The 22,533-nt window shown below is 42.2% G+C and overlaps 1 protein-coding gene across 8 annotated transcripts in view; it reads right to left on the reverse strand.

The window, feature by feature from the left end:
* Positions 1-17,623: 17,623 nt before the first annotated feature.
* Positions 17,624-22,533, reverse strand: part of SIPA1L3 (signal induced proliferation associated 1 like 3) — a 114,048-nt gene continuing 109,138 nt past the window's right edge. For 6 of the 8 annotated variants that reach the window (XM_075836068.1, XM_075836075.1, XM_075836067.1 and 3 more), the window contains 5 exons: positions 21,589-21,778; positions 21,112-21,315; positions 20,730-20,850; positions 19,520-19,601; positions 17,624-18,014 (listed from right to left, as the gene is read on the reverse strand). In XM_075836068.1, coding sequence (XP_075692183.1) covers positions 17,868-18,014; positions 19,520-19,601; positions 20,730-20,850; positions 21,112-21,315; positions 21,589-21,778 — 744 coding nt within the window. In that variant the 3' untranslated portion in view covers positions 17,624-17,867. The remainder of the gene's footprint in view (positions 18,015-19,519; positions 19,602-20,729; positions 20,851-21,111; positions 21,316-21,588; positions 21,779-22,533) is intronic. The other 2 variants (XM_075836074.1, XM_075836073.1) reach the window with 2 other exon arrangements.

The following is a 22,533-nucleotide window of genomic DNA, read 5'->3' on the forward strand; positions in this document are numbered from 1 at the left end:
AAAGCGTTTTGGTTATTACATATTCTGAGTTATTGGAGGTCATAGAAAAGTATCTAAAAGTTACTTCCAGGAAGATGATAATTTCCTCTTGCTTATATAACGCCAACATATTCTGCAGCGCTGTACAGAGATTGTCATCACTCACATCAGTCTTTGTCACTAAATCTGCTGCCATTGCTCTTATCAGTATTTCGCTTCTGGTCTTGTAAGGTTCCAGATTATCAGAATTTCTGGATTATCAGATACATTCGTAAAGGAATTTTACTGTTTCCACTATATTATGTATTAGTGTTCAGGATTGTGAATATTGATTCTCATGAGAATACATTTCTATGATTCCAGTTATATATATTGCAGAAAATATCGTCCTTGTATATCTCGGCCTACCAGGGCCAGTGCGGATGTCACTGGGGCACATGTGTCGGCCGTGGTAAATGTCATTGTGGGCTGTTGGTATGGCAGGCACCAAGTTTACAATGGCAAATGTGCCACTTTTTTATGTTAATGAGCTCCTGAAAATGTATTTTTGAGAGCAGTGCCAGCTGGCATGGCAGGGTGCGGCACCATGGTACTGTTTTCTGCATCGTCTTCTAAACTAAACACGGCGCACATTGCCAACATCTTATATTAGTGGTAATCCATACCAATGTGTCCTTATTATCAGCAGTTTTGCCACTTTATGGTGCCATTTTCAAGGAGTTACATTTGATGCATGTGCCCTATAGTGTCTGGCAAGGCTTTTTGGAAGACTGGATGAGGTCAGAGGCATAAATTAAAGCTTCGGAGGCCCAAGGGCAAATTTTTGACAGAGGCCCACCATTATTATGTGCCATTTATAGTACTGGTGTTTCCTCATGTAGCAGACGGGTTGTTGGGCCCCTTCAGGCACCATGGCCCGGGGTACAACTACTACCTCTGCACTGCCTATACTTATGCCACTTTTCGGGGTATTAATATTAGGGATAATACATATGTTCACATTGATGGTGATTTGATTTGCTCATCCTTCTCCCAATTTGCTGCAATGGACAGGGCCATAATGGACTGTAGACCTTCCAATGATCATTTTTTAAGAGCAGTATTAAAAAACATCAACGTTACATTAATGCTCGTCCCATATTTCAGCTCCGTTACCTGTTTTATATGAAATATCTTTATACATTTTATTCTGCTGACCCGTATCTATATGTGCATCATAGGAACGGAACTCATCCCCTGTAAATACAATCTCCTTGTCTGTAGCTCCCTCTTTATATGTCTCCATTTCTCCGTCTCTTTCCCGGCCATTGGCATATTGGCATACAGTACCGGGGACAGGGAGACGCAGCCTGGAGAATAGGACATTAGCCGTCCTTGAATATCAGAGGCACAATTTTGCAGTTTCATTGTTTCTATTGAAGAAGAGACTATGTTGTCTCCAAAGCTTGCAACTCAAATGTATTCCATTAGCCAGTGAAAAGTATCACTTGAATTCCATCTCTTATCGCTTTTTTACAATGGCTGCTTGTAATTTAATGATCATGCATTCATGCCGTGAGCGACCCTCCATTATGATTCCAGAATCCATGATAACCTGGTTATACAATGCACAATGCTTCTTTTAGTCGCGGACCCCAGATTTGCGCATGGCTGTGAACTCTACCTGGGGGTCTACAGGACTTTTTGACTCATTGGGGATCATGGGACCTTGGCGTCCGCGCTACTGTTCTTAGTGGTGCTGCGTAGAGCAGGTGTGGTGAGCGAACGCGGAGTATGTGTGTGTCGCCACGTACAAAAACACAAAGCACTTATCTAACTGAGAGTCTGAACGAGGAACATGGGTGTGTCTGTCTAGATGAAGTTTGTACCCCCCTTTTTTTTTCCTCCATTATTTTTAATATTGTGGAAGCCATTATGTAAGACTTATGCTGGGGTGGCCCCATGAGTAGTCCCGTAGCTGCGGCAGCGATGCAAGCTAACGGTTCTGCACATTTTATGCGTATTTGCTATGCAACTGCAGCCGGTATTGTTCTCTTTTGTCTGCCATCCAAGACTGGGAGCAGCCTATTGTATGTGCCATTTGTCAAGTGTAGACGGAAAGGAAGTTTAACTCACATGGCATTGAAGTCAATGAGAAAAAAAATCCAGAAATGCTGTAGTGTCTACATCAGTTTTGTTACGGTCGTTTGCCACTCCGGTCAGAAGTTACAAGCAGTGAAAGGGATTGGCCCAATAGAGCCGCACACTTATTAGGGCATGCTGTGGGTTTTCAATCATACAGGGAATAGGCACCTTTATATGGGCCACAATTACTTACATCTGCTACATACAGTCCCAAAATCATGGGGTGCCGATTAAAGGGATAAAAATTAGAACTGCTTCTTAAAGGAAAACTCCACTTTCTTACACCCTACTTACAATGTTGCGCAGTTTAAAGGGGTATTCTCATCTTAGAATGCTATGGCACATCGTTGGGATATGTGATAGGTGGAGGTCCGATCTGTGAGACCCCTGCTGGTCGCATGAATGATGGGACCAAGATGCGCATTCCTTCCTGTTGGAATGGAGCCACTGCGCTTTACTATCACGTTTGCCCATTATTTTGACGATCGCGGGGGTCTCGGTGGTCAAAGCAAAATGCCATCAGGGTTCGAAAACCCCTTTAAATCTACATACAGAAAGAAAGCCAAGTAAAAAATTCTGATGGATTCCTGTTACCAAAGAGCAATGCATTGTAGGAGTTGTGATGTTAGGTCACATGACTGCATACAGATTCCTAGAGGGAACCAGCAGAATCTTGACTTTTGCTTTGGCTGTGAAAGGAAAAGAAAACACTATATAGTTCAAAACCAGTACATGATAAAAAAAATAAAGTATGTACAAAGTTCACACAAGTGTAATATGGGCCCGTATTACGGACAAAAACACTGATCCGTCCGTGGTTTTAATGACCCGAACTAACAGCATCAAAGGGAATCAACTTTTTAGATTTTAAGTTAAAAAAGTTGCTCGAAAGTGGAGCATTCCTTAAAAATTAAAAAAAAAAAAAAATCTTAGATAATCATGGCAAAGTCACACATATTATTCTGGAAGATATTCTTCAAGACAGGGAAAACATTTTATAACACTCTGATAATTACTTACCGATATTGTTTAGTGTTGCACGTTTGCTTTAAAATCACAGCAACCAATCAAACTGCACTAAACAGAGGAAAGCTACTTGCTGATTGGTTGCCATAAAATGAGATTTCCTCTTCAAGATATCGGTAAATATTCTGCAGAGTTTTCTTGTACTCTTGCATGCACTTGACCTTCTTTTATTTGCTTTTTGCATGGCTCCTGTTATTGATGGATATTAGCTAGAAGGAAGATGTTTTGTGACCTGTTCCTCTGAAGAACTCTCATTTTATTTTTTTATATAATGTAGAATTTTTGTTGATGTGAGTGACCTGAGAGGTCTGCGTAGGTTGCAGCTGATTTAAAGGGACACTACCATGAAAGAATTTAATGTTACATATGACTTTAGCCTTATTTATAGATTTTCTGCATGTAAACTGTCATTCTTATTTCATCAAGTACAAAAGCTTTGTGGACTGAAATCGAATGCCACGCCCCTGAGGAGCTGTGGAAATCAGCAACCAATCAGATTCACGTTTTTTTTTTTTTGTTTTTTTTAATATAGTGATTTGATAATAAAAGTTGGGCTCTTTTGGGAAACTATCGGCCACAGTGGGAGAATTTTGTGTAAGGGATTTTTAAAAATACAGTTAACAACAATACATTGGTCTCCTACGATAAATTACTGCAACAACCAAAACGCAAAGTAAACGGTCCTAAAAATGGTGACCATTGTATTAGTCATTCTTCCCTGTTGGATTTATTGAAAAAATTGGTCCAAACATCCACAAATAGAGACAGTCAGTATTTGGGCACAGTAAATATCCCCTTGCAGTCCTGTGGTATCTAATTTTTTATAGAGACCTACCACAGTCCCTGTTATCTGTTGATAGCTCTCAGTAATAGAAATTAAAAAAGTTTTAACACTTAGCAAATTGACTGGTGACTCCCCAGCCATCAGGATACATTGGGGGAATCAAGTTTCCAGGTATGAGGTTCACTTTTGGTGAATTCAAGAAAATAATAAGCAAATCAATTCACTCAATATATAAAATAACACTGCGAGGAAAGATTTATCAAAAATGGTTGGAAAAATGAAAATGACCTAAATAGTCACTATGGAAAGCACCTCCATCTTTTCCGCGTACAGGGACTCTACAGAAGCACGCGGAGTAACCTATGTGTTATGGACTGGTACAAAGTCCTTGTGCTGCCGCATAATGCCTCTGTGAGGCACCGTATTCCGCTCTGTAATACGCCATGCAACGGAGCTTGCCACAATTTTAGTTTTTTTCGGATTCTCTAGAATCGGCACAGTATTAGTGCCATATTATGTATCCATACTACACGGATCCGTGGTATCACTGCATGCATGAGCCCTACGTCTTAAAGTGAAGAGCCACCCTTGAACACCTTTTTGGTTTTTTTCTATTTAACTCAGTTAAAAATTCTGTACTGATTATTTTAGTAATATTTCTTTATAGACGTAAGATTTAAAGTATAAAATTTAGGCTACCTGCAGTCACCACTAGAGGGAGCCTATTGCAAACTATTATGCACTGAACTCAATAACAACACAGTATGCAGTAAGCTCTTATACTCCCTCTAGTGGTGGCTGCAGGTATGTCTATGAAGGGAATTTGGAGCTCTGTATTAGAAAAACAAAGCTTTGACTGCTATCAAGATATATTAAGAAATCAATTAGCACAGAATTCCGGACCAAAAAATCAACATGATAATAAAAGGTGAAGATTCACTTTTAGCTATTTTTGTAACTGCTCATTTCACTGGTAGTGTCCCTTTAAGACTTTGGCACATGTGACTGGAATAAAAGCCAAGACAGACTCCGTCTATGAAGTGGGGTTATTCGTTTCCTTGCTGTGTTGTAAATATACCTAAGAGCTGCCATACTGAGAACATGACCAGAGGTAAACTAAACCTGCAGCACTCAGAATCTTAAACACAAAATAGATTTTCATCAAAGTCTTTTGTCAATCTGACAAAACCCGTGTGACTTGGAGCTTTGACGCAAAATAATGTCTGCTTAGAATTAAATTAGCGGACACTTGCTTTACTTCTGCTGCAAATTATGATTTCCGTCAGTTATTTCCGCCTATTCCCTGGGGCTATTTTTTATGATGACCAAAGGGAAGGAAGAGTGCGGTCAGCACTTTGCAGAAAGCACTTTGTAGAGGCAATCGGAGAAATCCATTTTGAAGACGGCCGTCCATATTTTCAAATGGTTTTCCAAGACACCCAGACAGAACCGCTTTTCCAGTTAGTCAGTGATAAACTTTGCCAAAATCTGTCTCTTTTTTGCAGGAAAGAGCTTTCTTTATTATACAAGAGATCAAATCCTATATCCGCTTTAACCCGCTGCCTCTAACAACCGTCACTCGTGTTTGTGTTTCTGTAAAAAAAAAAAAAAGTAAGAAGGCGGACAAGAACTTTGCACAGATGTACGTGTTCCTTCAAAGGTGCTGCAAAACCTAATGTAAAAAAAAAATAACAAACTTTAAAAAAAAAAATATGACAAAAAATGTAATTAAAAAAGAACGTTTGTGGCGGGGTTTGGACTGCCAAGCATTTGATATTTTGCCGCTATATGGCTGTTTGTAACGTTATCGTGGTTTCTTTCTGTCGCTTGCATTAGTAACAGTTGTTAATGTGTGTTAATAAAACATTGGATTGAAATTTGGTATTTGGAGTCTTAATTTCTATGGTGTTTATAGATTGCTCATGTGTGAGAATCAAGGACGGGTGGTGCCCAAGGGCTCATAGCCATAGTTGGCCCCGAGTCTGATGTAAGTGAAGGCTAATCATTGTATAATGTAAAGTTCTGCAACTTTCTCATCTGCTTTGTGTTTTAATACTTTAATCTTTTTAAGATCTCTGCTTTCTATCAGTGAATGAAAATCTTCAGTGGCTGGAGGCCTATCCTGTCCTACCTCTGACTCATTGCAAGAGACAGATATGTCAAATTGAAGTGTTTTCCACTTCTGGAATACTTTCCTTTCACTGGCAGCAAGCATGACTATGGTGAAGAATGGAATCACAGATCATATTAGAAAGTTGCAGAACTTCAAAGTTCTTAAATGCAGAGCATGAAAAAACAAAACAAAAAAAAACCCTGCAAAAGATAAATGTTGTTCAAATGCAGTGTGCTAGACCTACCTAATATCAAGGCTATAATAGGTAATAAGGCGGCCATGCCGGCTACTGCCCAGGGGCCCAGATCCGTAGCGCGATCATAGAGGGAGACATGTAGCTGCTATGAGGGCCTTGATGAAACCAAAGTGTGAACCTCCACAGACCTCATACTTTCCACAAGCACCACAAAGGTCAAGAACCTGCCTGAGGGTCACACGGGAAGGGTGCGTGGTCCTGGTCCTACTGTCCTGTCCTGGAATAAAGCGCATTAGTGACAAAACCAGGACCTGTGTGGGCCCCCCTTTCACATGATGTTCCATTATGTAAATAATAGGGCTTTCGAATTTTGAAATTTCGAGGATAGGTTCGAGAATTTTGGTAGAAATTGGACTGATTGACTTGTATCCATATTGTTTTCTTCGGTGGACAGCGATTCTTTTAGTAATTCAGTTACATTTTAGCAAATTTTTTCTCTCTGCCATTCACAGACAACAGGTTCCTTTGGATAACTAAGAATAGGAGGAGGCAGTAAGACCAAATGTAAACGACCGTGTGTGCCGCCCGAGTCCTGTCCGAGATCCTTGGAAAGATAGGACATGTTCTGTCTTACCACAGATCGGCAAGTCCGGTCCGTTTTCACGGACCCGATTCACCCACTAAAGTGAATGGGTCCCTAACAACTATCCCGGGGCCACTAGGATGCCGTGAAAAATGGCCAAGTGACACTCGGTCGTGTGCAACTGGCCTAAGAGACCATCTATAAACCTTCACCTTGCAGAAGAGCAGATATAGGGACCTGGCGTGAAGACTGAGCACTCATCCATTGTAACCTTAGGGATGACCTAAAACTAGGTTAGTGGCAAAAGCGGAAACAAAATATTATGACCTGGTGGAACTCATAAAAATGTCTCCACATGTAAACCCGGACTGGTCACCCTATTCATTTCCTCGGACAAGATTATAGGGATTTTATACTTTGAATATGTCCTTATTTCCAGGCACCTCTATTAAAAAAAAAAGCTTTTGGAGGCCACAACCCCCCCCTGGCCTTATTCTGTCTGCACAATACCAGCTTCCTTTCTTTCTGCCCAGCAACATGGCCTCAAATTGCAAATTTCAGGAACCCAGTGAGGGGAGGGAAGGTAGATTTGATGGATAAAAAAATCCTATTAAATATTCATTGGTATTTTTGCTGATATTTGTTGAAATTCAGTGTTGGTCTGAAGCGCGAGTTACACTTAATGAGCAGAAAGTGTCAGAGGGAGATGGGTGAATGGAGAGAGGGGTGTGGGGGAGGTGAGGGAATTGATTCTATATTTAACTGTTTAGGAGCCAGCAGAAAGAGCAGCTTTTTATTAAATCTAAATTCGCTGGATTAGACATAATGCATATAAAATAAATATAGAAAATAGGTGAAATTTGTGACATTTTTACGGACATGTAAAATTGGTATTTTTATTGTCTTTACAATGTGCAGGTAATCACTATCCTCGGAGGTTTTTCCCGGTGATTTTTTTATTTTTTATAAACCGGCTATAAGGAATGGTTTATTCCACCACTACTCCCATTTTTATGTGGAAAAAAATGATTGGTTTCCGTAGATTTTTTTCCCCTGTATTCTGTTTACCACGAATGTCTTATGTCTGGCAGATTCACATATCCATACGAAATGAGATGTCTGGCTCTCGCAGTCCTTTGTGGAACGCCCTATATGAGAAAGACCATTCCCCGCATTATCCACCGTGATTTCCCCTACACATGAAATGTTCTACAGTTTAATAACTATGACTGGGACAACTACAGAAAAAAATATATTTTTCATCATTTCAGGTGATATTTTCTATAGAAGTCATCAGGATTCAACAATTGGAAAATCTCAAACATCAAAACTCCTTTTCAACTAAAATCTGACAAAAACGTATATTCTGGTAGGTGGTCATGAAGTGTTTAGAGCCCCACTACATACCCTAATACTGCGGACATCATCCCACAGTAGGAGAAACAGGGACACCAAGGGTTGGCCTGTGGGAATCAAGTTGATCGCTCTCACAGTCATGGGTCTTAGGGTCCTTTTACACCGGCCCATTTTGGCCGTACTAACGAGCGTCGATCAATGAGACAGCTCGTTGATCGGTGCTCATTTGCTCCTTTCACAAGGCGCCAGTATGGGGACGATGTGCTGTCGATAACGATAATATTTTAGGCTACAAATATGCAGCATGCCTTTAAATTTGTGGAATTGCCACAGATTTTCGTGGCAGATTCGACCCCTTTTTAAAGCACAGGGTGAAATCTGAAGGGAGTCGGAACAAACGCTGACAGTATGCACAATCTCTCCCATCTCAGCCGCGGAGACAGACTTACAGCTATACAATAATTTTTCCACTTTTTAAAAGATCGACTTAGGATGTTCATGACCTGGAAGTATTCATCTAACCATCCCCTGACTGGTACTTCTCAATAACCTTCTCCCAGGGTTGTTTGAAGTGTTTTCTTTTGTCTTCAGTGACACAAAAACGGCATGTGTGATTCTAGCCTAAAACATGGAAAAGTCCTAGTAGGGCGTCAGTACTTCTATTGGCATGGTATGAAGTGACCGCAGGATATGACAGCACGCAGAGCGCCTTTTTTACCAGTGGGGAGAGATCGACCGCTTTGGACAGAGGCCGGATATGTTTTTGGATTGTTGACAGACTGTGATGAGAGACGTATTGACAATTCAATGATCTTCATCTGCGTTTACACAATTATATTTTACCTCCATATTTCTCGACAAAAACTTATCTGGCTGGTGGGATCCAATGCTGTTTTTGCCCCCACCCCAGAAAAAAACCAAATAAATAATTAAAGTTAGGATACATTTAGTTCATGTTTTCCACCCTTAGACATTAGTCAGATAGCTATAGCTAAATAATTACACTTTCAGGGGCCTGAGAAAGTCGTCAGGAAACTCCTATGGGAACTGTGATGGTGGTGATATTAGTTGTCATTTGAATTTTACAGAAGCGGATGTAACAAAGGCGACACCTGAAGGACATATTTATTGGTCATTTTGTGATATTAGGATGGAATAGTCTGTCTGCGTTTGATAAAGGTGCCCGAAAAATAAGCTTCTTTGACTGCCAATGATCAGCTGTAATCTGTGGGGAACCTGTCAGCAAATGTTTAATTCCTTCACAGCTCCCCCACAGGGGAAATTAAGCATTACACAATGCCCTTTGCAATCAGCATGAATGTCCTAAGTCCTCCTGAGCAGGAGACGCTCTTTGTTGCCGTCTTGGCTTGTAGATGAGGCTCTTGAAGGGGGGACTCTCCGTATTAAGGCTGAATTCCCTAATAATATATTTGGAAATATTATTTAAAACCAGGCAACCCGTTTCAGAAAGAAGGATGCAGCTTCAGAACCGCTGTGATCAGGGTTTAAAGGTCGGATTTTTAACATATGAACCAAAATACCTTTGATCAGAACGAATTGTTACCGGAAATGTATTGTTCGCACAGATCCAAAGTGAGGAAAAGCAGAAGAAATATGAAATCCATAATCAAAGCCAACAGAAATTGTAAGAAACAGATTGATCAGGACTAAAGGGACCAGAATACTGTGCAACCCCAGAGCAAGCGGGAGGAACAAGAGCTAATTATGAATGTGCTTCTAGAAATAGATGAGAAACAGAGATTGCTGGGAACAATGGATATAGCATTCATTATTTTTATCCAAGATCTTGGATTTTCGTTCCTTAGGGAAATCTGCTCGCATAGGACAGTCATCGGGGGGAGACACTTGGGCCGGTGTCCTTAAAATTAACTGTAAGCCTCTGTCCAGTCCAATTATAAATGTGAGAGACCCCAGAAAGCAGGTACTGTCAGGATTATACACACCCATGGACGGGGGGGAGGGGGTAACGTTTTATCTTGGTTGAATATTTCAATAATAAGGGCACAGCTGAGACTTTACAAGTGTCTGTGTCATTCATCATATGAATAAAGAAATACATTATTTATGTGGATAATAATGACCGGTTACTTTACCGCCAATACACAGCAAAAAAAAATGGCGTCAGCATATTTGTATAGTTATATCGTGAGCTCTTGTGCTGCATAGATCATGCCTGTGGCTGATCTTCACTTCATCCACACAGCAGAACTGGATATAAGTACATTACGCCCAGGAGACGTGTGGTCAGTCATTTTATCCCGCCAAGTCGTGGTAAGACAGCAACATTTATTTCCTCCATTATCCGTATTTGTGTATGGATTGAAGTCTGGGGATGTCCTGTGATAGAGATTGGAATATTACTGCTAAGAGAACAGGCCAGGGTCAAAGGCAGTGAGGAATTTAATGCTTCTGCTCCACAACAATGGCCTCACTCCTAGCAGCCCAGTTGTTAAGGTCCTGCTGCTGTTCAGATAAGACACAGATCCCTATAGGCAGTGAATGAATTACAGAAGTCATTTAAGGTGAGGGTTCCTATTGGAAATCCTGCAAAGTGTGCCACCCTGTGGCTAAGAATGTGAACTGCAGGTATTAAAATATTAATAGCAGATATACGTGGGTTATTGGAAAGATTGGTTAGAATAAATGGAAGAAGTGTTTATTGCATTAATTGAAAGAAATGAAAGGTAAAGACATGAATTAACCCTTAGCGTTGGCTTTTTGTGAAGTTTCTGCCACTCAAGATTAATATTTATGTGACTTTCAAAAAATCTAGCCCTGGATCTGATAACATGACTCAAGGTAAAGATGATCGCTGCTGTAAGTGAGCTGAGCCACATGATTTGACCATTGTAAATTCAAGATGTATTTAAATGCAACGCAATGTCAATGTTGTGTCACTACTTCGTGACTGCACAGATGTAGCCATCTTTACATTGACTCTTAACGCATTAAATAAACAGTGGCTAGATCGCTACGGCTGGGTTCACACGACCTATTTTCAGACGTTAACGAGGCGTATTATGCCTCGTTTTACGTCTGAAAATACGGCTACAATACGTCAGCAAACATCTGCCCATTCATTTGTATGGGTTTGCCGACGTACTGTGCAGACGACCTGTAATTTACGCGTCGTCGTTTGACAGCTGTCAAACGACGACGCGTCAAATGACTGCCTCGGCAAAGAAGCGCAGCACACTTCTTTGCAACGTAATTTGAGACATTCTTCATTGAAGTCAATGAAGAGCAGCTCAAGATTACGGGCGTCAAAGACGCCTCGCATACTGCGAGGAGGAGCTTTTACGTCTGAAACGACGCAGCTGTTTTCTCCTAAAAACAGTGTCTTTTCAGACGTAAAAGACAGTTCTCGTGTGCACATACCCTTATCTTGACTTTTTCAATGACTTTTCAAAGGGTTTTGTTGTGTGGTATCCCGCTGCAGCAAGTTATCAGAGTCCAGTTAAAGATGGCTACATCCGTAGCTATTGCTTATGCTTATCTATCAGACTCCAATAAAGGTTGGGTTGTGTAAAGGTTGCAGTGAGATGCCAACCATAATGTCGTAGTCGCATGAGGCCGCAACAAGCCTATAAGATGCAATGTTTCATGACTTTGGCTGCTGAGAAAGCAGGTCGTGGCAATATGAAGACAAAGAGACGACTTGAAGACCCAAGTTCACATCCCACCATCTATCACCTTGGACAATGCGCGCTCAGTGAGTATGAATACAGGTAGATTTTGCGATGATATTAATTAAAAAGTTTAATTAATCATTAGTCCCTATGCCAATCCTTGTGGATTCTGCTCAGCCGCACGTATTATAAAGTTATTATGTGTTAAATTCATTAACAAAAAGATTAGTGATCTCTAACCTGCGGCTCTCATGCAAAACTACAGTTCCCGGCCTGAGAATTCATGCAGGAGTTGTAGTTTAGCAACAGCTGGAAAGTCGTAGGTGGAAGATCACTAGTTGGTGTCAGATGGTTTCTGTGTTTTAAGGCAAAAATAAATAACTTTATATAAAACTCGACAGGGATAGAGGTTTCTTTTAACCGGAAGCATTGGGTTCGTACCCCTTGTGTTGCAGCAATCTACCCGTGACATGATGGTCATGGTCTACAGTCCGCTTTAGAGCGTGCTCATTTAATGGCAAAAATAATTTTTTTTAAGTCTCCTAACATACAGAACAGAGGAGTGCCCACAGACCAACTGCATCAGTTGAGACACCATGTGATAATGTAGGCGCCAACAGAACTAGTGGTCACCTGAAGGAGCAGATATGAACCACGTTCCCGTTTCCTGGGTTCTATGAAGAACCAAAATAGGTCTTAATGTACAAGGTTACGATTTGCAGTATTTGGCAAGATCCTGGTCTACTCTACTAGTACTGAGCGGCTTTTTGGTTAGAAATTATGTTTTGTCCCTGTAGATGAATTGATTACACATCAGTAATATTGGGCACACTGGTGGAACTACCGCCGTAGCGGCTGCAAGGAGGCATACACTCTCGGTTTTCGGGTAGGCTGAGGCTGTCACTGCATTGTGCTGCCTGCGCCAGGCAGTAGACAGAAAACCAACCGCTCGTCCTAGGAATGGAGTTAGGGGTTTAATTATTTTTTAACATTTTCATTGCCGCAACAGGGAACTATAAATCGAGTGGGCACCTAACCTCTGTATGGGGAATCTAATTTCTATATAGGGGGCCTAAACACTATATGGGGGCACCTATTATTTGAGGGCCTAACTACTACATGGGGCACAAAAGAGAACAACAACTGTGTGGGGGCACAAAGGGGGAAATTACTTCTGTATGGGAATACTATTACTGTTTGTGGCCTAAAGGGGGCACTATTCCTGTTTAGGGGGCCCTATTACTGTGTGGTGCACCAAGAGGGGGGCATTATTACCATCTGCGGCATTGCGAATTTATGACAAGTGTTGGCAATAGGTGGAAAGTGTGCTGGAGACTCGAGGAGCCAAACATGAGTGTGTCAAGATGTTGTCATGGTGGTCTGGGCCAATTAAAGGACAGGGAAATTGAACGACGATAATCTGATAAGACGTCACCTGTGAGTCACTAGATGTAACTACTGTATTCACTTATTTGGTCTGCGGACCACTATATGTTCCCTGTATGGTGGTAATATGTGGTCATAGTTTGAAGATATTATTCCATAACAGTATGGTGGTATTATTAAATCACTATGTGGTGGTAATATGTGGTCCTAGTCTTGTGGTAATATTTCTCCCTTGTATAGTGGTATTATTGGTAACATCAGCCTTGATATACTGGGTTATGTTTAGTAACAGTTTGCTGGGGTGGAGGGTAGGTTTAAAATTTGCCCTTGGGCCCATAGGACTCTAGTTACGCCCCTGATAGGGGTAATTACTTGTGCATCTACGTCTAACGGTTACCGGGCTTTAGGGTGACTGTGTTCCATGTCTAGCAGAGCTCGGCTGGGGATAGCGAGAAAATTAGGGCTTGTTCACCTTTAGCAGATACAGATCTCATAAAGTGGACAAGATTAAAGTGTTTAACTGGTGAGCTTTACCCTACTTCACACCCTGGGATTCCTAGGTTAAAAATAGCTGTAAATCCATTGTATACCTTTCTGATGTTCTGAGGTTTACACATTTTTAGAGCAGACACTGGTAGCTAATGACATCAATCAGAGGAACTTTTAACAGCAAATAACGGCATACACCCCAAAAAAACAATCCTCACCGCTGCTATGGGGCATTCCAGAGGGTCATGCCAGTGGACAGTAATGAAGGATGGGGGGGGTGGGTGTTGTTGGCCACACCTGTAGAAGGATGGGGGGGTGCAGTATTGTCCTGATCCAGCACAAAGATTTAATTCCATTTTGGTTTTCCTATAGGGACCAGTTTTCTCTGTGTGCCCCCCCCAAACTGTGAATGTTGACCTGCATTTGTTATAGGATAGTGATCTCTCTCCTATGCAGAAGCCATCGGGATGTCCCCTATGTTGTACTGTGATCTATAGGATACTACTGTATTGCATTCAAGCCCGACATGCCACATTTTCCAGTAACTACTTCCATATACAAGTTGTATATAAATGGTTTGTTACATCACATAGAGTAAGTGTAACAGCTTCGTTCTTGGTTTCTTCTTTCTCGGATATGTAGAGCGGTCAATTGACAAACGTGTGTAGAAAGCTTGTCTGCGTGAAGTCCTGCATGGGGTTGCATCTCTGGTTAGACTCCTCATAAAGGCTACATTGGATGAGTACAATTTAGAATACATTCATCTATGTCCATCTGACCATATCCACATAGAGCCTGTAAACTGCATCCTGAGACTCTGTTCATGTGTCAGTCTAATCATATTAGGACTTGGAGTGACCAGGTAAGAAACCGTGTTGGAATAGAAGACAATATCTCCATTCCTGTTGTACAGATTTCACTTGAGTAACGGAACAGACCCCACATCTGCCGCTGGCTGGAGGGGGTGGTAGTATTAGGCCATGTTATTAATAGATTGTATTGCATGTTCGTTAGGAAATGTTACTGGAGTTTAACATCAGAATTGCGTTAATTGGTAAATCTAGTCAAGAGAGCTACGTTAAAGGGGTTGGAAACTTTGGACAATCCATTTTTCATAGGTTACCCCATTCAAAATGAGAATTGGATCACAGTGTATTCCTCTGGGGAGACCCACAGCGATCAGCTGTAATCTACGGTATCACCTGGCAGCAAGTGTTCAATTTCCCTGCAGCACCACCACAGGGGAAAATAAGTATTACACATTACATTGAACTCAATGAGCGGTTTCCATAATGCACACTTGTTGGGTGCTCCAGGGTGAACTGCTGTTCTGGCTAATAGATGATGATAATGCATTTTATATAGGGGAAGAGTGAGTTTAAAGTCCCAGGATGTGGCCAAAAACCTGCCCAACAAGCTGTTCGGTGTGTTTTTCAAATTGATTACTAAAGGCTGCGTGGTGCTGCGGGTAGAACTGCCGTTTACCTGCAAAATCATTGCGGCTATAAAGTTCCGTTCATTAACGGCCGCACGATTTTGCAGGTAACCCACAGTTGTACTCGCAACACATTATCAATTTGAAAACATCGCAACTGCGACAATGCAGCCCTGTTGGGGCCTTCGTCTAATAGTATTCCTGGTAAGATCCCTAGTGGTCTGTGGTTCTGAGCTGATTAATTTTAGAATATATCTTTATGATGGTTGTAAGGGTTGCCCCTGCTTCCCTTCACATAGCCAAATAACAAAATTCTGTCTTCCTGCGGCCACCACTAGGGGGCGCTTACTGAAAAAAGTTTTTAAACAGTTTCCAATTGAACCCAGCTATATAAATATGTAACGGAGAAGCTCCCCTAGTGGTGGCTGAAGGTAGAAAGAATTCTATGGCTGCGGTCACTTTTCTTAAATGGCACCATACCTGCACCTGAATGCAGCTGCTATGACAGCTATAGTTACACCCTTGGATCACTACTTAATAATACCCAAATTTAAAGGGCTTTATTTCATTTCTTTTACTTGTTTCATCCTGTCAAGCAAGTTATTTTTAAATATTCACCACTTCTTAAAGAGTATCTACGCCTGAATTTGTTTTTAGAACAATCTGACTAATAATGCAGGCGGGAATAAGGATTGGCATGACTTGACTGCTGCCAAGTTGCCCTTCCCTTTTTCAGTATCAAACCAGCCCTGAGCTGAACGGTTCAGTCATTTAAGATAATCTGGTTGCTAGAGACACACTGCCTAAGCCTTCCCTAGCAACCAGTCTAAAACTGCTGGTGTCTAAAGTCTGAGCTGGCATTCCAGAAGATCCAGACTCTGTGTAGGCTTAGGTTATCACGTGACCATCCGTCTATTTTCTTTAGAACTAACCCGGTTGTATATACTTCAAGAGTATCTGCATATTTGGCAATTTTCTAGCATACCTTTATTATACGAAGCCTTTAGCAGAGCTATCTGACACCATGTCCCATTGACTGCGGACAATGTTTTATGGCAGCCTGTATTCAGCGATCTACTCTGTTGGGGGGGAGGCCGGCAGTCATTGCAATTTTGAATACCTAAAGAAGTACAGAAACAGCTATAAAAGCAACTTCATAACCACGTAGTGAAAGTATCTCATCCATCCAGACAAAACTCAATGACGACACGATAGAAAGTGTAGATCAGTTTATACAAATAAAACCGTATACAACTCTGTCTGGCAGCCCTCATATAGAAAATAATGTGAGTCATTGAAGTTGTTCCAAACCATCATGCGTTTTACCCGACATTACAGTATATCGTACAGTGTGCATGGCAAGGAGGCATGAAGGTCTGGTGAGGTCCGGTAGCGAATGTCGTCCATAGTCTCGGGATGTGTAGACAGGTTCAATATGGCAGCACAAGCTTGATGAACAGTTCTTGTGAGACCTGATTGTTGGAGGATGGCTGGTGATGGAGAAGACTATCTATCTATAGGGGTTGGGGGCCTTAGAGGAATGAAAGACTAAGGGGAGTTCGACACTAGAAGGAGAAAGTGCATCGTTTTCCAGGCTGACGGGTCAGTTGTATATATATTAAATCACTGCTGAAAAATAGAATGTGTTTAGGCTTCCTGTGATCTCACACATAGAAAAATCAATGGCAAAAGCAAGTCCTAAAGTTCAAGTATAAATAATCTCATTTACTCTCACATCAGGCATGTACTTTGTGTATGTAAACTTGAAATGACTTGCAGACGTCTGCGAGTTTGCACGTGTGTCTATCATGAGACCAACACTGAACTATCAGAGGTCTATAAAGAGAACCCACTATATACACCCCCTTACCGAACCAGGATTCAGGATGCTGCAAACTGCATCTACCATCCAGATGAAATGGACAGCAGGGCGGCGGTGTCAGGACAGCCTCCTTCAGTCAAGAGGTTTGAGAATAGCCCCTGCTGTCCATACAGCTCGATACCGAACAGAGGATACGGCACCGTTATCTCCAGATCAGCATGCTGTGGTTAACCCTTTACCGCCATTGTATTGATGCCCTTGTTTCAAGTGCGCCTGTACCGTGACCGGAGCACTTTTAAGATGTTACTAGTAAATTATCATGATGTAACTCAGAATTGTCAGTTGTTCCCTATAACATAAGAGATGATTTATATACACGTCATATTAACAAAATATACACGGAAATATCCTGTTTCCAGTCAGACTGGCGTCATATTAAAATAAATTTGTATGAAACTTCAACATTACTTTTAAAGGTTCATCCAAAGACCTTTTCCCCCATATATACTTTTTCCTATACAATTTAAATATAATTATATATATATATAACATTACTTTCCAGAAGGTTTGCGATACAGTATTTGCGCTACGCCTGCCTGCGAGTCTGTCCATTTTGCATAATTCCTTACGGAAACTTGTACAGACAATGTGGCCAAAAATAATCCCCCCCCCCCCCCCCCTCCTCAACTTCCTAATTTTTACAAATCTACAAAAAGGAGGAAAATGTTTCTGTACATGAAAAAGAAAAAAGTTATTAATGTAAAGGACAATTGAGAAATCGTGCATCCGTAATGAAGAAAAAATAAAATAAAATTCGTCCTACAGTGCAGGGCACTTCGAGAGGAGAATCCACATTCTGCGGCGGGTTGTACCATATTGTAGGCTCCCTGTACCCCCCTTGGAAAGTTCGGTGAGCCTGGAACCTCAATGATCCTTTTTCTCCACATTATGAATGATCTTTGCAAACTTTCTCAGCTGTTCGCTGGCCGAGTGCGATTCTTCCTGAAGTCGCTGATTATTATGCCGAAGACTCGCCACCTCTACCTGCAGCGCCTCTTTGTCTAGCTTTTCCTGCAACAACACAAGGTGCAAATGGAAGGAGTCGTCATGGAGTCATGAAACGAAAAATGCAGCTTCTGTATAGGGTTATGACAGTCTGTGCGCCCGGCTGGCATGAAGCCGTAATTCTGAAGGTCTGCCGCATCTTAGGAGTCTGTTCAGGTAATGCGCCCCCTGCTGGTCAGCGTCTTCATTCAGAGATGCCCAAGCTCAGAATTGATGGCCAAGCATGGGACTTCGCTGCAGAAGACGACAGCAGAAAACCTCTGGAACTGCAGCTTTTAGTGGAGTCATTGGAAGAATGCAGAGAACTGGAACTCCAAGTAAAAGCTAAATCTTCATTTGTTTTCAGTATTAAATTTTAAAGGGGTTTTCCGGTTAAAGTTTTTTTTTTACCTATTGTAAGCGCAGCCAGCGTTAAATAATTTTGTAATAGAAGCCCTATAGAAAACGTCGGCATCCTCTGGGCTTTCTAGTCTGATCGCCGCCCGGTCACAAGTTGCGTAGTTCCAGAATACTCGCAATGATCCCACTCCTCCCCTATCTCCTGTGTCGCCGCATCACAGGGAACGTCATTGTTATGGTCTCAGTTTGCATCAAATCAAGCCCACCCCTCTGCTCTTGCTGTGTCTTCTGTCCCGCTACGTCGCCGCATCACGTAACCGCAGTTCTCTTTTCCTACAAATTATACTATGAGGGTGGGAGGGAGAAGAAACATCACAAGAGGCGGCTGGTAAATGTGTCCCATGGGCATAGTAGTTTACAGCTGCGTGCGCTCTGCTCATGGACCGCCCCATTAAAGTACAAATGTTTTCAAATAGAGTAACGAGACTGGGGCGAGAGTGCAAATAATGAAAAATTTACATGGGGAAATGGATTTCAGGTATTTTTAATTTTGTAAACCGGAAAACCCCTTTAAAGGGGTATTACCATCTGAGACCTATCCTACGGATATGCCAAAAATGTCTGATAGATGGGGGTCACACCCACATAGCAGGGGAACAGTAGTGTGAACCTCGTTCCTCTAGACGATGTGGCCACATCCAGCCACAGACTGGAGGAAGGCGAATCTTGTGCATACTGCCATTAACGTTTCAGGTGGGAATACCCTTTTAATAAAGCTGGTGACAGATGGCACAGAACGCTGCTGGGTATCGTAGGTGCTCAGCACTGCGCAAAAGATGATTTACCTGGTGTCAAGACGATGAGAAGGATAGTTTTGCATTGGCGAGCCATATATCCATCCATAGGCCTTACTCCAATGAGGTAAGCATTCTTAGGATTTAATTACCGTATTTATATATATATATATATATATATATATATAGTGTTAATTACCCCACCTATAATGAGGTGAACGTAAACATAACCTGACTGTGCAAAGTGAGACTTTACAACAGGTAATTACCAAATGAAATACAAAGCGAAGGGCAGATGATTACCCCGATGATTGACATTAGTGAACACCATCATTAAGAGAAAGCTGCCGCAGCCGCCGAGTCCTGGCCCGTCATTACCTTTTGAAGATCTGTGTGAAGCTGTTTCAACATGACCTCGAGCTGCAGAACCTTCCCGGTGAGGTCAGGAGCCACTTCATCACTAGAAAGAACACAATATAACGTGGAATTAACGCAAAGCCACGGAGGAAAGGCCGGACTGTTCAGTGACCCGACCTACATATAGTATTGCAGCAAGTTATGAAATGTATCAGGCCCGTTCTAATTTGCAATGAGGGCGATAGGAGACCACAAGCTTACACCCAGCTAGACCGAATAGTCCTTGATTTGTCCAATCTATCAAGCCAATGAAAAAAAATTATCGATTTGGTTAATTCTTTGTCGTATAGGTTCTCCGTAAAACTGGGTGACAATACGATGGCCACCAACCGATGACATAACCTTTGCTCATTTTTATATAATTTGGGGAAATGCTCTATAATATTTTGGAAGGACATATTCCATATTAAGACATATGGACGTCATAGGGGGTGGGGGTCCCAAATTTGGAAACCCCTCTATTATTCAGAATGAAGAGCCGCTCACAAACAGCAGCTCTGTCAGACCTGCTCTATGAATGTATTACATTGTCGGCATTTCATTTGAATGTAATACTACATTTCTGGCCAGACGCAGCTTCCCCCAGTGACCGCCATGCTGACTTAGGGCTTATTCAGACGAACGTGATATACGTCCGTGCAATGCGCGTGATTTTCAAGCGCGTCGCACGGACCTATGTTAGTCAATGGGGCCGTTCAGACAGTCCGTGATTTTCACGCGTGTCCGCTGCGTAAAACTCACGACATGTCCTATGTTTGTGCGTTTTTCACGCATCACGCACCCATTGAAGTCAATGGGTGCGTGAAAATCGCGCACGGCACACGGAGGCACTTCCATGTGACGCGCGTGATTCGCACAACAGCAGTAAGAAGTATGAATGAAAACAGAAAAGCACCACGTCCTTTTCTGTTTACAAACATACAAACGGAGTGTCATAATGATGGCGGCTGCACGAAAACCACGCAGCCGCGCATCAAATGCTGATGACACACGGAGCTGTTATGTACCTTTTGCGCGCGCAAAACGCGCTCGTGTAAATCCGGCCTTAAAATGGGGTTTAATTCATGGCTGAAATACTGTTCAGAGTTTTGCGTACATTTGAGATACCAGCCTAATCTTCTGACAGGCAAAAAAAAACAAAACCCAAACACGGACAGTAGTATCTCAATACCTTGAGGTGGGGGTGGTGCGTGGCGTGTGCTGCCTCTCCAGGCTGAGGTGTGCGGTGCCACCACTTTGCACAGGAGTCAGAACAGCCTCGTTCAGAGAGAAGAGTGAGGAGGCTCTTTGCACTGTCAAGGAAGAAAGGAAATTTTCATCTGATTTTAGTGAATCCTGCTCTGCACTTATATCCTTACATTATTCATTGTTACTATCTGCTGGACAATACAAATATAAGCACAGCTGCTCTTCTTTCCAATGACCCCCCTAAAGCACACCGCCATGAGGATCTATTCACAAAACCGAGTAGTGTGAATATAACCGAAAGATGCCTATTCGGGATCAAAGAAAAATCTGCATCAATGCAGGCACATATGGACACAAACACCCACCAGCACAAAGTGTAATCACGTCCTCACTATAGTCTTCCATGTAGCATTTCACACCTGTACCTTCGTAGGCTTTGGCCGCACAGACAAGACTGGACCACTCAAGACCTGATGCAGTATCCGGCAGCGGCATCATCCCCGGGTCAACATGTCTGGAACTGGAATCCCGAATCTCAGTAAGTGACAGCTCAGAAGAGGAGATGGTGGCTGCGGAAAACAAATAATAATGAAACGGTTGACTCTTTTTCCTTTGTTATACCTTTTACATTGTTTTCAAATCGATGACTATGGAGAACATTATTACATACTGTACATTTAGATTTTTCGCCAACAGAAACCAGAACGTCGTAAAGAGTATACTGAACAAAAATGACACAGAGATAATATCTCCGCTACATGTGACAGAATCCTGTAACCCAATCCCATTCCATGCATCAGCAGAGATCGGTTTCATCACTGACTGTGCATTGCGCTTCTTACCGGATTTCTCTGGCATACCAGGCTGGTGCTGGCGGCGAACAGGAAGAGTACAGGATGGGTATGGGTTGGTAAAGAAGACATCAGTGCCCCGAGAGGAGTCTATTGAGGGGGAGCAGGCGAATCCGGCATCTCTGCGTCCACTGCACAGGCTCTCGTCAGAAAGTGTTCTTTGCAAGGTTTTCTGGGGTGACTGGAGGGAGCAATTTAAGAGAATTCGAAAACTATTAAAGGGTTTGTGGATTCTGAGCACATCACACCCTCGTATTATCGTCCCCACAGTCCACAAAAGGTGGTAAAATAAGGAAGACAGAATGGAGTGGAGCAATAATACAAATTTTTTTTTTTAATCAGTTCAATTTTATTCAACAAACTTCTCATCTTTACAGGTCATTGTACTTTCTCATACAGTGTATAAGCAAATTTCCACAGACCCAATTATTTATTGCCAACCAAACATTCCCTTCCCCCCAACTCCCCCTTGTATCCCCCGAGCCTGTCTTCTCGATACCACTTTTTCAATCCTATCTCCTTCTCTTCCCCTTTTCCATTCCCCATCCTTCGCCTGCTCTCCGTATGTACCCCACCGTCAGTAGTCTTATACCTGAACGTGTGACCGTAGTGTCATTAGCTCCGCAGAAGCATACCCAGATTGATCAATCCACCTAGCCCATTGTTTTTCAAACTTGACCTTGGACCCCCTCTTGGAGTATATCCTATATTCCATCAGAACCTGTGAGTTAAGTGCCCCTATGATTTCTTGTTTTGAGGGTGGCTCCGCATCCAGCCAGTGCTTTGCTATTCCTTTCCTAACTTGGTATAGTATTTTAGCGATTGCCAAACCTGACATCCTATCCCCCTCCAAATCCCCAACATACCCTAGCAGCATTACCACAGGATCCCATGGAATCTGTACCTCAAACACTCCCCACTAGCTCCGATATTTCC

Source organism: Rhinoderma darwinii, chromosome 8, assembly GCF_050947455.1.
Source record: "Rhinoderma darwinii isolate aRhiDar2 chromosome 8, aRhiDar2.hap1, whole genome shotgun sequence".
Taxonomy (NCBI): Eukaryota; Metazoa; Chordata; class Amphibia; order Anura; family Rhinodermatidae; genus Rhinoderma; species Rhinoderma darwinii.